The following is a 14311-nucleotide window of genomic DNA, read 5'->3' as shown; positions in this document are numbered from 1 at the left end:
CCTCTGTACTCTCTGCTCAATTTTTCTATGAACCTCAAACTGCCCTAAAAAATGATATGTTGAGATTGTTTCATGGTCTCTTAATTTTCTCTCCATAAAAAAGAAAGAAACAAGCAAACCAATAGACAGCACACTAGAAAACCACACAATGTGTTATGGTTTATAGAAGAAAGATAGTACAGAACTCCAATGAGTGGGTGCATACAAAGAAAAGGCCTAAGTTCTGTGTTAGAAAATTGGCAAATGTTTGCATATTTGTTTGTATATATTTTTTAATTTAAGTAAAATGTTTAAGATACTGCAAGTCATTTTTTTAAACATTCTCCGGTTTAACAGACTTCTTTCAATCAATCAACACTCTTAGTCTTGATTTTTCACTGTATAAAAGGATTTGTATTGCATTTTACAGGGGTTGGTGGTGGGGGTGGGGGTTATTTGTTTGTTTGTTTGGTTGGTTTTTGTCAAAATAAGTTTGGGAAACTTGTGGTTTCTTTGCTCCAGACCTTCTCAGAGCCTTTACTATCATAGTGTGTACTTATAAAGCTCCAGACGAGAGAGTATAAAATGTTCTTTATTTTTAAATTTTTTTAAATTTAAATTCAAGTTAGTTAACATATGGTGTATTATTAGGTTCAGGGTAGAGTTTAGTGATTCACCAGTTGCGTATAACATCCAGTGCTCATTACATCAAGTGCCCTCCTTAATGCCCATCACCCAGTTACCCTAACCCCTGGCCCCTTGAAATGTTCTTTAAATTTGTTTGACCACAGAACCCTTTTCGCCCTTTGCAAATACCTATCATCAACTCGAGGGACTAGTGTTCTAGGGAGCAGTTTGAGAAATACAGTACAAAATACATACATACATATGCTTGAAGCAACAAGGTTTTAACCTACCCACCTTCTTGGAGACCCCTGGCTGGTCGGGAGAATGTTGGTTGGCAGTTGTGTGCTTCAAGTTTCGGTTCTGCTTGGGTCAGGACCCAGGAACCACTTAGGTGTGGAAGCTGGTGCTTGTGTTAGAGAAGTGAAATGCTACCTTTTCTAGAGACAGGAGGCTTGACTGGAGGGTAGGGGAAGAGTTCATAGAGGGAGAGAGGGGAAGTGGTTTGGCCACCAGGAAGTCAAAGTTTCCTTCAGTCAAAGGACCTGGGAACACAGTGAGAGGAAAGAACAAAACCCTAATTTAACCTCCAGTGTGCTGTCTCCTTCCCACCTCCATGCTGCTGTCAAAACCTGCTTCATCTTAAAGAAGTCTTGACCACACTCACACTGAGAGTGAGACACATTTGGAGACCACCAACTCCACTTGGCCAGGAATTACTTCTCTTGGATGAATTCTACTCTCCCTGGCTTCCCCTGACTCCTGCCTACAGAAGTACTTGCAGGTCTGAACTTGAACTAATGAGGGAAGATTTCCCAGCACTTTGGTAAAATACTTCCCCTTCAGCTGAGCCTGAGCTAAACCCCAGACCAGCTCCGTGGGCATTTGCCAGGTGATCGCCCCCAAACCAGAAGTATGTGGCTTTTCTGTGAGCCAGAAACCTGAAGTTAAACTACCCTGGAAAAAGTATCCCGTTTCTTGTCTGAAGAATTTCTGAAATATGCATAAGCTCTATTTTGTCAAAGCTTAGACTTCTAAACGTCTTAAACATCTTAAGAAGTGTGAACTTCTAGGCACATTAACTCTTCTGAGTTTTCCACTCCAACTATACCAAGACAATGGTGTTGGGTCTACTCACCTTTATTATCCCAAAGGAAAAACAAAGGCAGATGTATATGTTTATGATGGAAAATAGCCAATTGTAGAATTCTGGAACCCCATTTTCAAAATCAGGACCACCCAATAAATAACATAATTTGTAACATAAATAACATAAATACCAGGGGCTCCTGCTCTGTCGTATCCACATTTCTGAGAGGATTGTGCCGGATACTTCCTCTAGCATCCACCAAGTTTCCTGTCAGAAAAATGAAAGTACGAATAGGAAATCACATCTGAAATGAGAAACAGCTGGGGACGGGGAGTGGCCCTGTGTGTACTCTTGCTGATGGCCAGCAACCCCACATCAGAAAAGGGAGTGGGGCGGGGCTTGGCTTCTACCTCGGAGTCCATAGGTCTCTCTTTGTTCCAAGACTCCCCTGGGGCCATGCACAAGAAAGTAGGCCCTACCCAACATAAGTAAACATACACGTGTGCTCTTGGTCTTCCATATGGAAGTTAAGGAGTGTTGACATTTCCACAGCTCGAGCACTGTCATAATATTTTTAAGTTTGATTTTCTTAACAGCGAATACATTCACCTGGTTCAAAAATCAAAACACAAAAAAAAAATAAAAAAAACAAAACAAAACAAAACAAAACAAAAAAAAATCAAAACAATACAAAGAATGTATGTATTTAGAGGTCTAGTTACCACCACTGACCTCCTTTTGCCACCCATGTGACCATTTTTATTAGTTTTAATATATACTGTCAGTGCTTCTTTATGCATACGCTAAATCATTCTCTCATTCAGTATCTATTTACTGAGCACCTCGTATGTGCTAGACTACTATATTTTAGGCACTGTTTGGGAGAAACATCCTTGCTTTCATGGAGCAAAACTCCTTACTCTTGTGGAGTTTATCATCTAGAAGGGGATAGACAGATAATAAGCAATAAACATAAGAAATAAAATAATGGAGAAAATAAGGAGGATGGTGGTGGTGGTGGTGGAGGTTTGAAGGGTCCATCTTGCAATTTTAAATAGAGTAATCAGGATGGACTTCACAGAGAAAGTGATACATTGAGCAAAGCTTGAAGGCCATGAGGGAGTTAGCTATGTGGGTGTCTGGGCAGACAGATAAACAGACAAAAGAACAGCCTATACAGAAGAACAGCCCGTACAGAGGACCTAAGCAGAGCGTGCCTACCATTTTATGGAACAGAAAGACTCAAGTGTGGTGGGAGTGGAGACAGTGAGGGAAAGCAGTAGGAAATGAAACCAGAGAGGAAGAATGAAAAGATGACGGATCATGCAGAGCCTACTCTTAGTGTTTACTCTGAATGTAATGGGGAGGCTGTGCCAGATTTTGAGTGACATGATCTGACGTATTTTATTTTATTTTATTTTATTTTATTTTATTTTATTATTTTATTTCATTTCATTTTTTTAAAGATTATTCATTTGAGAGGGGAGAGGGGGAGAGGGGAGAGGGGGAGAGGGAGAGAGAGAATCTCAAACAGACCTCCTGCTAAGCATGGAGCCCAATGTGGGACTTAATCTCATGACCCCAAGATCATGACCTGAGCCAAAATCAAGGAGTCGGACACTTAACCGATTGAACCACCCAGGTGCCCCTGACCTGATATATCTTAATGGAATTTCTCTGGCTGCTGTGTTGACGATGGGTTATAAAGGAAAAAAGGTAGGAGAAAGGAGAGGCTGCTTTGAAGCCTCTTGTAATAATCCAAGCAAGAGGAGATGGTGGCTCAAACAAGTTTGGGAGCAGTGGAAATGCCAAGTGGTCAGATTCAGGGCATATTATCGAAGTAGCCAGTAATGGATTGTGTATCAAGTGTGGGAGAAAGAGAAGAGTCCATGATAACTCCCAAGACTTTTGACCTGAGAAACTAGGAAAGTAGAATTGCCATCAACTGAGATAGCAAGTTATGGAGGGAAGATCAAGAATTTATTTATACCCAAATGACCTTTGAAATGCCTTTTAAACATCCAGGAAGAGATGCCAAGTGAGTATTGGATCTAAATGTGAAGATTGTCAGCTTATGGATGATATTTAGTCATGAGGCTAGATGAAATGGCCAAGGGAGTGAATGTAGATAGGAAAAAGGGAAGCGAACGCAGGGCTGAGTCCTAGGACACTCTAATGTTAAGAGCTGCAGGTAGGGAGGGGAAAGGAAAACCAGCAAAAGGGACCTAGTAGGAACAAACAGTGAGGTAGGAGAAAACTAGGACAGAGTGGTATCCCACTGTCTAGTGATGAAAGTTTCTCAAGCAGGAGGAATGTGACAAATTATGTGACATGCTTCTGGTAGTTGAGTAAAATGAATATTTTGAGTCCTGTTGAGGTCATTGATATTTATGACAAATCAGTTTCAGAGAAGCAGTGGGGGTAAAAGCTAGAGGAGTAGGCTTAAGAAAGATTTTGAGAAAAGTCACCAACAGTAAAGACAGGCCTTTCTTTCTTTCTGTGAGTTTTTCCAAAAAAAAAAAAAAGCAAAGAAATGAAGCATTAGCTGACAGAGGACATGGAGTCAAGAGAAGAATTTTTATGAGGTGGAAGAAACAATGTGTGCTATTGTGAATGACCCAGGAAAGAGGGGAGAAGTGATACTGGAAAATGCTGAATTTCTGGAGCAATAATCTTGAATAAGCTTGAAATCCCCTCCTTTATTATATTTATCACATCTTTCTTATAAAAGATAACATTTCATATTCACCGTTCTTCACCTTGCATTTTTCATGTAACAATCTACAGTTATTTTCATATCAATGCGAGGAGAAGTTTCTCTCTTTTTTATAGCTGCATGCTATTCCACTGAAAGGATATGCCACAGAATCCAGAATGAGACACTTAAAACAATATGGTTATTTCTTTACCTGCTTGGATTTATTTTTGTTTTTGTAACACAAAAAATAAATGATTTGATCTAAAAAGAAAAAGAAAAAAGGATATACCATAGTTCCTGTGTTGCTTCCAAGCTACTGCTGTCCTAAGCAATACTACTTTGAATAATTATGTATATGCCTCATCTCATGTGTCAACCTGTTGCCCTTCAATCCATAATCTGTCAGCTCTCAACATTCCTAGTCTGTGACGGTAAATATAATAGCTCTCCATTTATTTAGTTGTATTAGACCAAGATAATTGTTCAGATATATGTAGGAACTTAACGAAAAGGGATGTCATGTTGGACCAACAATAACATTTGATTCAGGACTTAACAAATATTGTTCACTGGGCTTCAGAGGTTCTTTTCCAAATCTTTTCATCAGGAATCTTGTTAGAGATCTTCCTTATTCCTATGTTCTGGAGGATTCTGTGTCCTCAACCACCTTCCCCTCCTCCCCATGACTCACCCATTAGTTTGTGTGTATTTGGAAATAACAGCTTTTTGCGTCCAGTGATACATCTCAGACAGTAGCCATTAATTATTGTTCAATGTTTCATGATATTTGCATTGGTGTGTTTCTCCTCCTAGACCTTTGGAAGCACCATGTCATGAAAGAAAACTTTTCAGTTAGCAGACCACAAATAGTTGAGAAATTTATACAGAGATTAATGGAAAACTACCAGGATGGTGGACTAGAGGTATGTATTGAAAGTCAAGTCATTTTAGAGTGTTTTTTTTGTAACAGAAACCCAAACAAGGAAGACTTCCCCCTTAAGACATTTCCTAATGCTTCCTTTACTCCCTTAGAATAAAGATATAAATTCTGAGGCTTAACTCAAAGTAGTATTCACTTGCTATCATTTTAATTTTGGAAAAAGATTGATTTCTAATAAAGTATGGGAGAGAAATTAATATCAGATTAATTAATATCTGGTGGTTAATATCAGATTTGGCCAATTTTTTAAAGTAACCTTGGAGTTTGTTGATGAACAAGTTTTTTTTAGCAACATTTCCTGTGTTAATTATTTTATTTTATTATTTTATTATTGAGAGAGAAGGAGAGTGCGTGCACATGTGTAGAGTAGGGGGGAGGGGCAGAGGGAGAGGGAGAGAATCTCAAGCAGACTCCTTGCCCAGTGCAGAGCCCCCCATGCAGGGCTCTATCTCACAACCCCGAGATCATGACCTGAGCGGGAATCAAGAGTGAGACGCTTAACTGACTTGTGCCTCCCAGGCACTCCCTGTGTTGATTTTTTTAATATAGAAAATTTGGAAGAGAGAAACTCTAATAGCCTATAATTCCACTACCTAGGAAACATTATTTTTAATGTACAATACAAAAAAAAAAACTATCAGAAAGGTAACATTTCTACTCCTTCACTCTACTATCCCAGCTATTCCTCCACAAAGGAAGCCAATATCAACAACTTTGTGTGTGTGTGTATATATATTTAAATCCATAACAGCTCTACATAATATATAACAATAATGTGTATTTAATACATACAATACGCATACACACGGTTCTTAGAATTTTCAACTGTTGATTATTTCTAAACAGTGCTGAAAAGGCAAAATAAGAGAGTATATGTGCTATTTGGCCATAGCAGAGCTTTAGGATCATTAACAAATGAAGCATAAGTACATTAGGTAGCTATGAATCCAGTTGCCTTTGGAATTCAATCATTTTTTTAAAACCTGATTTAGCAAAACATGCTTAATTTTTAAAAAATTATTTCCCTCAAAGTTATATTTTTCTAAGCTCTTCAAATATTCCCCATAATTTCATAATAAACACCAGTTTTTAATTACAAGATAGAGAATTCTCTAGCTTGGTTGAGGACACATTTTTTTTCTCATAGCTTGATGATTTACATATCTTGCATTTAAGTTTTCAATTATACTCAAATATGGTCCTTGTGTATTCTGATGAGGGGTGAAGTGGTTCCTTGTGGTCCCTGCAGCTCAGAGGTTCTCAACCAGAGGTACAGAGGTGATTAGGGTGGGACATGCTTAGAAACAGGTTTGAAGCAAAAAAATTTGTGGCTGTCCTTAAAGAAGGATATTCTGACCTGTGCTTCATCATGGATGAACCTTGAAGACCTTCTTCACTGTGAAAAAAGCCAGTCACAAAAGCATAAATGTTGCATGATTCCACTTCTATGAAGTACCTACTATAGTCAAATTCATAGACACAGAAAGTAGAACGGTGGTTATTAGAAGCTGGGGGAAGAGGAACGAGAGTTGGTGTTTAGTAGGAATAAGAGTTTCAGTATTACAAGATGAAAAGGATTCTAGGGATTGAACAACAGTGTGAATGTACTTAATGCTACTGAACTTTACACTTAAAGATGTTTAAACTGTGGCACCTGGCTGACTCTGTTAGTAGATCAAGAGCTGACTCTTGATCTTGGGGTCAAGAGTTCGAGCCCCACCTTGAGTGTTGAGATTACTTTAAAAAAAATCAGTTTAAATGGCAAATGTTATGGTATGTATATTTTACCACAAAACAAACAAAAAAAGTTTTTTTGAGTTTGAGATCTTGAGTTTGTGGCTCAAGATCTGCTCAACCCATATGTATGTAACTTTACTCCGATGTTGAAGATGGGATTGTCTAGGAAAGAAATGTGGATATCAGGGCAAACCCGTATTGGGTATAACTGAAACCCAAGGTGCACTGAAGAGGTTGGTATCTGCCTGCCCGTGTCTTGGAAGGAGAGGACTCTAGGATGTTAGATCTCTCCAAACTCTATGCCTGGACTTCTAGCTTCTTCTGGATCATCTGCAATGACAGGGAACTCACTCTCTTCCAAACGCACCCCCCTCCCCAGCCATTCCTGGCAGCTCTTGTTTCAAGGAGATCTTCCTGAATTGGATTTGGCCTCCCCACCACCTCCATCATGGATCCTAGTTCTGTCCCTGGGACACCACAGATCATGATTGTGGTGACCCCTCACAACAAGCCTTTAGGTATCTAAAGGCAGGTCAGTCAGAGGAGATCAATTAGCACCATTGCTAGCATGTGTGAGGCCTTGGTAAAACTACAATGAAGGGCCTGCCCTAGTAGCACAAACGCAAAAGGGCGCTCCCCTGGGTGGTGGGCTACAAATCGTTACTCCTTCCTCCAGATGGGTGCAGCCCCAGCCCGGGCCATAGACTGGGAAAGGGAGCAGGCGCTGTGCTCCTCCCTTACCTGGGTACCTCTGTGCAGAGCACAGATTGCACAAGCAAACATCCAGGACCTGAGCCCAGGGGCCTTCTCTTCTTTAGGCTAAGTTACCTTCATTTCCTTCAATCACTTTGTATGAGCAGCCCTACCATTCTGCTCAGTCCCCTCTAAACTCAAGACTGTCTGACGAGCAGAAAGCCTATGTGTCCTGTGTGCTGTGCTTTGATGAATGCCCATGAGTATGCTGGGTACTGGCAGCCACTACACTGATGACTCGTTAGGCTAACAGTCACCTGAAGCCCACACATTGCCTTCAAGCATCCTGCTGCTGCCATATTAGTAGCCTTGTTCTTATTCAATTTGACCCATTCTAAACTCCTTGAAATCCTTAAAAATCTGGATATTTTACATCCAGCACACTCTCTCTCCCTCCCAAGTTCATGAGTTCGTCAGCCTGTCCTTGGTATCCTCATTCAAATCGTTACTAACAGTGTATGCCACGACAGGCCCCAGCCCTGTGCTCCCCACTCTGGGTCCCCTTCAGGCTGACCACACTCTCTGGGCACAGGCTGTCAGTGGCCAGCAGCCCATCCAGTTGTACCGTCACCCAGCCTATGTTCTCCATTGTTCCACAAGGACATCAGGAGAAACCTGTCCAGATATCCTGCTGAAATCCAGGTACACTGTGCTGCATTTCCTGAGGAAAAGGCTCATCTAACCTGAGTTTTCTGGAATCCATATTGGCCTCTACTGATCTTTGCTTCCTTCTCCAAATTCTAGAAAACCAATCTTTGCAATAAGCTCTACCATCTTGCCCAAATTTTATACCAAACACACTGACCTAAACTTAGAAACTGATCTTTATTGCAAATCAGAACTATAATCTATTGTGTGGATTCCAGAACCATTTCCATTCATATGCCAACACTCATGCACTCATTGAGCAAGTGTTTGTAGATTCCTATTTTTTTTTTCTAGGCACTTAATTAGATTAAAGGCAAAAGGCACAGTTCTTGCCCTCAAAGAGCTTATGGAATCAGATGACCCAGAAGTGTCAGGAAAAGGCACTTCACATTACATGCTTTGAAAGAGGCATATACAGGAGATACAAGCACCTAGGGCGTAGGGAAGAAATAGTCAGGGAAGACTTCTTGGAGGAAGTGTTGTTTGGGCCAAGTCTTAAAGCAAATAGGAGTTAGATGAAGAAGGGCTGGGGAAGAAAGGCAGAGAAATCTAAGACGGAAATATAGCAGAGCTCAGAGGAGGACATTGAAAAGATAGACAGGGCCAGGAACCGAATGGCCTGAAGGCAATCCCTAAGAAGTCTGTTTTCATCCCAGAGTCAGTGGGACGTCACCGAAGCATTTTATCAGCAGAGGTGGGTTTTTTTAGAAACATCATCAAAACCCCTTTTGTGTGCCTGATATTAGGCCAATTATGAGGGGCTCCAAGATGAAACACACCAAGGAGGTGCAATTTGCTCCCAGCAGAGCCAGATTTTGCCATAACAAGGCCTAGCACCTTCCATGCTTCACCCTAGGCTGGCTCTCCAGAATATTCTGGTGATTTTCCAGCCAGTGCCATTCATCACAGTTCAGGCTTAACTGTTGGTGAAGGAATCAGCCCACTGGAGGTCATGGTCTTCCCTCTGTGGTTTTTATGAACCCAGGGGCCTGCCTTGAGGGGGAAGCTGACAGATGAACCCACCATGCTGCATTTTGACACGGAGTTGACATTTAGTGACCTAGGAAGGCAAGGGTAGGTTGCAGAACAGCTTTTAAGAAACACAGTAACAAAAGACAATTTCTCTGGCCTCTAGAGATGCTCAAGGGGAGTCCTGGCCATTCCTACACTCTGGTATAATACAGACTCACCCAGAGGTGCCTCACCTTTACTAGGTAAAGTATGACGCTGGCTAAGAAGGGATGGCAGAAGGCCATTGATGTCCAAGTCTGCATTTCTATTTGTTTGGGATCTTATATCTGCCATGGTGGCTGTGGTGACATTAGTTTGAGAAGCGTTTGCCTTGCTAAAAAGCCATTGGAGGCCTTAATGGAATGCTTAGATCCAGAGACTGCTGTCCGGAGCATCTGGGTAGCTCAGCGGGTTAAGCATCTGCTTGGGCTCAGGTCCTGAGCTCAGAGTCCTGGGATCAAACCCTGCATTGAGCTCCCTGCTCAGCAGGGAGTCTGCTTCTCCCTCTCCTGATCCTCTTCCCCACTTGTGCTCTGTCTCTCTTAAATAAATAAATAAATAAATAAATAAATAAATAAATAAAATCTTTAAAGAGAGAGAGAGACTGCTGTCCAGGACAGTGAGGAGTGAGTCCCTGTGGCTGATTCCAGGCACTGAACCCAGCCCACCTGGAAGGGGTCACCAGCCACATTCTGATGGCCTTGGATGTGGTCTCATGACTTCTCAATGTTTCAGGCTTTCATCATACTCAGTCTGGGAAGTGTTTCCTTTGTCATAACTAAATTTGCATCACCTCGACCCTGTCACCATAAAGAAGTCAAGAACCAGGGGATGGAATCTTGGTTCCCCTTGCCTTGATGTCAGAAGCTAAATCTGGCTGTCCTCCTGCTCCCTTTCCAGAGCGGGGTGGCTTGTCCTTACTCCCACGCCCCTTATGGGACCCCTAGAGGAAGCCCCAGAGAATGAGAGAAGGATGCCGAGTGCCCTCCCCTGACTGCCTGGCTCCTGTTCACTAAATTCCCCATGAGCAGACGTGTTCATCTACGGTTTCCAATCTGTATCTCTTCAGTGCCCCCTGCCAAGCTGCTATGGGTGATGATCTCTACAAAAGCTTTCCTATCTTTTCATCAGGATATACATTTTATTTATATGTCCATTCTTATATAAAATTATCCTAATCATGTATACATGTTCTGATTATATTAGAAAATAGAAATACGATGTATTAGAAAACATACTCATTAGCTTACCCCCATTGATAACGCCTATTATTATTTTGGCACATTTCCTCCAAACTTCATAATTTTCTTTGTTCATTAACTTTCAAAAACCAGATTAAATTAATGCTTGTTTTCACTCGAGTACATGTTACCAACATGTTTCCTTGTCAATGAACATACGTCCACAGCATAATTGTTGGTGGCTCTCTAGTATCCCATTGTGCAGACAAGTGAGAAAGATTCAACCTGTTTCCCTTTATGAGGCACTTTTGGTCTTTTCCATTGCTCTTTTTCTTGGGAAGGCTACGTAAAGAACATCTGCTCACATATGTTTTTTGTGTGTCACTTTAATTATCCCTAAAGGTAAAGTTCTAGAAGAGGAATTCCTGGGCCAAAGGGCATGAACATTTTAAAATCTTTTCATAGAAACAGCTAGTCTGCCCCCCAAAATGCCACACTATTTTCCCCTGCCATCGGCAGCGTTGAGCGAGCCACTTTCCTCACTCCATGAGTACTGAGTTTTATCACTTTTGGCCATCTCTGCTAGTTTGCCTCAATAACTCGCCTTGGCAAAGCCTGACTGGGCTTTCTCTGGAAGTCAGTAGGGGCGCTGAGGTTGTACCAAGAGCACGGTGTACTGGGCCTCACTGGGACAATCAAGTCAGAGACACAGGACCCACCCCAGGCCAAAAGCTTCTGTTGCACCCTGCCAGGGAGCATGGAGCCCTCCTGACCCTGGAAGTGTCACAGAGGAAGCTCATGTAAGCATGCAGGCTGGGTCTGGGCCCCATAAGACACCCAGATACCCACACTGACACACTCACTGATACACACAAAGGAACACACATAGACACGGAGATACGTACAGATGGTCACAGATAGAGACACACCCAGAGAGCCATAGATACACATATACATACACATAATGGATACAGACACAGACGCAAACATATCCACAAATGCACAGAGATGTGCTCACTGATGTGGACACATAGACGCACACACACAAGCATTAGGACATGCAGGTCCCAATCAGGTAGATCTGTCCTATCTCCAACATATGGGCTCCCATTTCTCTTGAGAGCCTTGGGGGGGTTAACTTTTTCCCCTCTTCCATAATGGCTACCTCTTCAAAAGAATGCCCAGTCTCTTAGAGAAAGGGAAGGAATGGGACTAGAGAGTAGCAGTAAGGCCCTTCAACCAGAGCAAGAGGGGTCCCTGCCAGATGCTCATTCTTCAGAGGGCTTCTCTGGCTCTCCTCTAGCCCCACTCTTCCTCAAAGGGTGAGAAATACCCACAGCCAAGGCGACATGCCCACTCAGATCTCTGGCCTTCTTTCTAGACCACACTTTAGGAATTCCTGGGATTCCTCCCTGAAAATTCCCCAGATCCTGCTCCCCACAGGGAGAGTGGACCTTACTGCCAGTGTGCATACCCTGGCCTCAGGAGTGGTCAAGGGCAGCTGTGTAGGGCTGTAGATAGCCGGAGTGTCTGTTTACATACATGTGAGGGCCCTCCACGGTGTGATGTGAGGCCAGAGGTGGGAAGACAAGGGGATCATACCGTAACCTAGAGGTCGGTGACCAGCTCTCTCCAAGTCACCACATTTCAGCAAAGAACTCAGAGCAGCCCAAGAATGAGAAATTCAAGCCTAGCCTTCCAAGTTGCTTTGAAGATCTATTTTTCAAAGTAGGAGAATTAGTGGCTTCTTAGTTTGATTTATAACTTTTAAGCATCCAGAATACTTAGATATGTGGCATATAGGCTTCCCCTTGTACTCTTGTCCCTACCTGTAAATACTAAGAGCAGACGCGAAAGAGACCTGCAAGGTGAGAGCCCGTGTTTTTCTGTGGAGGAGAAATGGACGTGGGTCTGTGAGCCCAGGCAACAGGTGCCCTGGCATGGTGAGGCTATCCTGCTAGAGCTGCTGGGAATAATGCCCCTTCCTTTTCAGATCACTTTCAGGAAAGATCACCTTGAGGCCTGCCTCCTCTCCTTGGGTTGTGATGTGATGGCAAGAGAACGCAGCAACTTCGAGAGCTATTCCATGTGTTATGAGCATGTGTTGGAGCATGCTAGGCAGAAGCTCTGCCAGAAAGAGCAAGTATGTCCCCAGGGAGACAAGAAGTGTGATGGGAGAGGTGTGAGCAGGGAGGCCCAGGAGTCACTCCAAAGAGGAGACTAGAACAGAGGGTGGCGGAGGTGTTTTGTGAAAGATTGGAGGGTAAATGGAACTCCCTAAATGTCTCTTCTCATTGGTTCATTTTTTGGGGGGGCTCTGGTAGTCTCAGTTGCAGGGATGATGGCCCAGCAACACTGGGTTGTGTGCTTTGGAGGTATCTAGTGGGAAATATAAAGTTAGTGACAAAGGGGCTGTGTCATGTGCCCCCCCCCCCCCCCAGGGAAGATGCGTAGCTGACCTTCTAACCTCAGCAAACATAAAGCACTTCGCGCACTTCCTGGTCTAGCAGAGAAGCCAGGATCCTTGAGTAAACTCTATCTTCAAGATGCACATCATGAGTCTCACTGAGATTTCCTTAAAATGAGTCCCACTGGTGGGATCCAGGAGTCACTTCTCCTGTTCTAGACTGCATACCTTTAAAATGGATTGCATCAGAGGTTCAGTGTAATATTACTTTTTACCTAAGAAAAGTGCAAAAGTCTGAAAAAAAAGTTAAATGAAGCGTTCAAATATCAAATGAGTCTTGGCTTCACCCCCAGTTTGGCTTCTCCCTGTAGCCAAGTCTTTGGCACAGTGTGGATATCTGGGAGTTAATGCTGTCTTCTTCTGATCTCACATTAGGCGTCCTACAGTCCAGTGGGTCAATAAGCGCGGTCAGGCTCCACATGGAGCCCAACGATCTAAAAACGAAGCTCCATTAACACAGATAGGAGATGTGGGGAGCTACTGAACTGAGCCATGGTTGGGAGAATAAATGTTTGAGTTTGGTTGTGCCCTGTTTTCTCCTCTTCAGGAATTAGATATCATACGAAGAGGTTCAGATCCACCTGAAGACGGTGCTGGTCAGGTAGGTCAGTTCTTACCAAAACGTTTCTCTTTTCCATCTCACAAATCCACAATCTCAGCAGTGGCCAGCCAGGGGACTTCCTAGTGTTTGTGTCTGTGTGTGCCCTCATCAAGAGTGACCCGTAGAGGTCTCTTCAATGAAGATCCACTGCAGAAACACGTAGCGTGTGTTTTTACTTTTTAAGCAATAAGGGCTTTCTTTTTCTTAGTTTTTTGGTGGTTTTATTTTTTATTGATTTGATTTTTCTTTTTGTTGCTACTTTTTGGTTGGGGTTGGAGGCTTTGTTTTTCTTTTGAGGCCAGTTTAAGTGAATTCCAAAGATAAAAGTATTTAGGCTGAGGTGTCAAAGAAGGCCAGTTTGGAAATGGAGGCGAAGACAGCTGAAGCGTTTTTTCCAATTAAAAAGTGCTTCGGGGTCTCTTCTGGGGTCATTCATTCAGCAACTATTCATTGGCCACCTACCACGTGTCTGGCACTGTTCCGAGATCTTAAACCAACCTTGGATTCTTCCGCTCATATTTGTACAACAGGATGTTTACCTCTTTCATTAGATTCAAGGTAGAAGAGCAAACTTGACACTGA

The 14311-nt window shown here is 42.6% G+C and overlaps 1 protein-coding gene across 7 annotated transcripts in view; it reads left to right on the top strand.

Annotated features, from left to right (window-relative positions):
* The window catches only part of LOC121490128, a 157840-nt gene that overhangs the window by 128852 nt on the left and 14677 nt on the right, over positions 1-14311 (top strand). For all 7 annotated transcript variants that reach the window (XR_005987516.1, XM_041753824.1, XM_041753826.1 and 4 more), the window contains 3 exons: positions 5205-5314; positions 12655-12804; positions 13676-13729. Coding sequence is in view for 6 of the 7 variants with exons in the window: in XM_041753824.1 (XP_041609758.1) it covers positions 5205-5314; positions 12655-12804; positions 13676-13729 (314 nt within the window). In the remaining variant the exon portion in view is untranslated. The remainder of the gene's footprint in view (positions 1-5204; positions 5315-12654; positions 12805-13675; positions 13730-14311) is intronic.

This window comes from Vulpes lagopus, chromosome 1 (genome assembly GCF_018345385.1).
Source record: "Vulpes lagopus strain Blue_001 chromosome 1, ASM1834538v1, whole genome shotgun sequence".
In the NCBI taxonomy this organism is placed as follows: domain Eukaryota; kingdom Metazoa; phylum Chordata; class Mammalia; order Carnivora; family Canidae; genus Vulpes; species Vulpes lagopus.
This window is presented reverse-complemented; position numbering and strand designations above follow the sequence as displayed.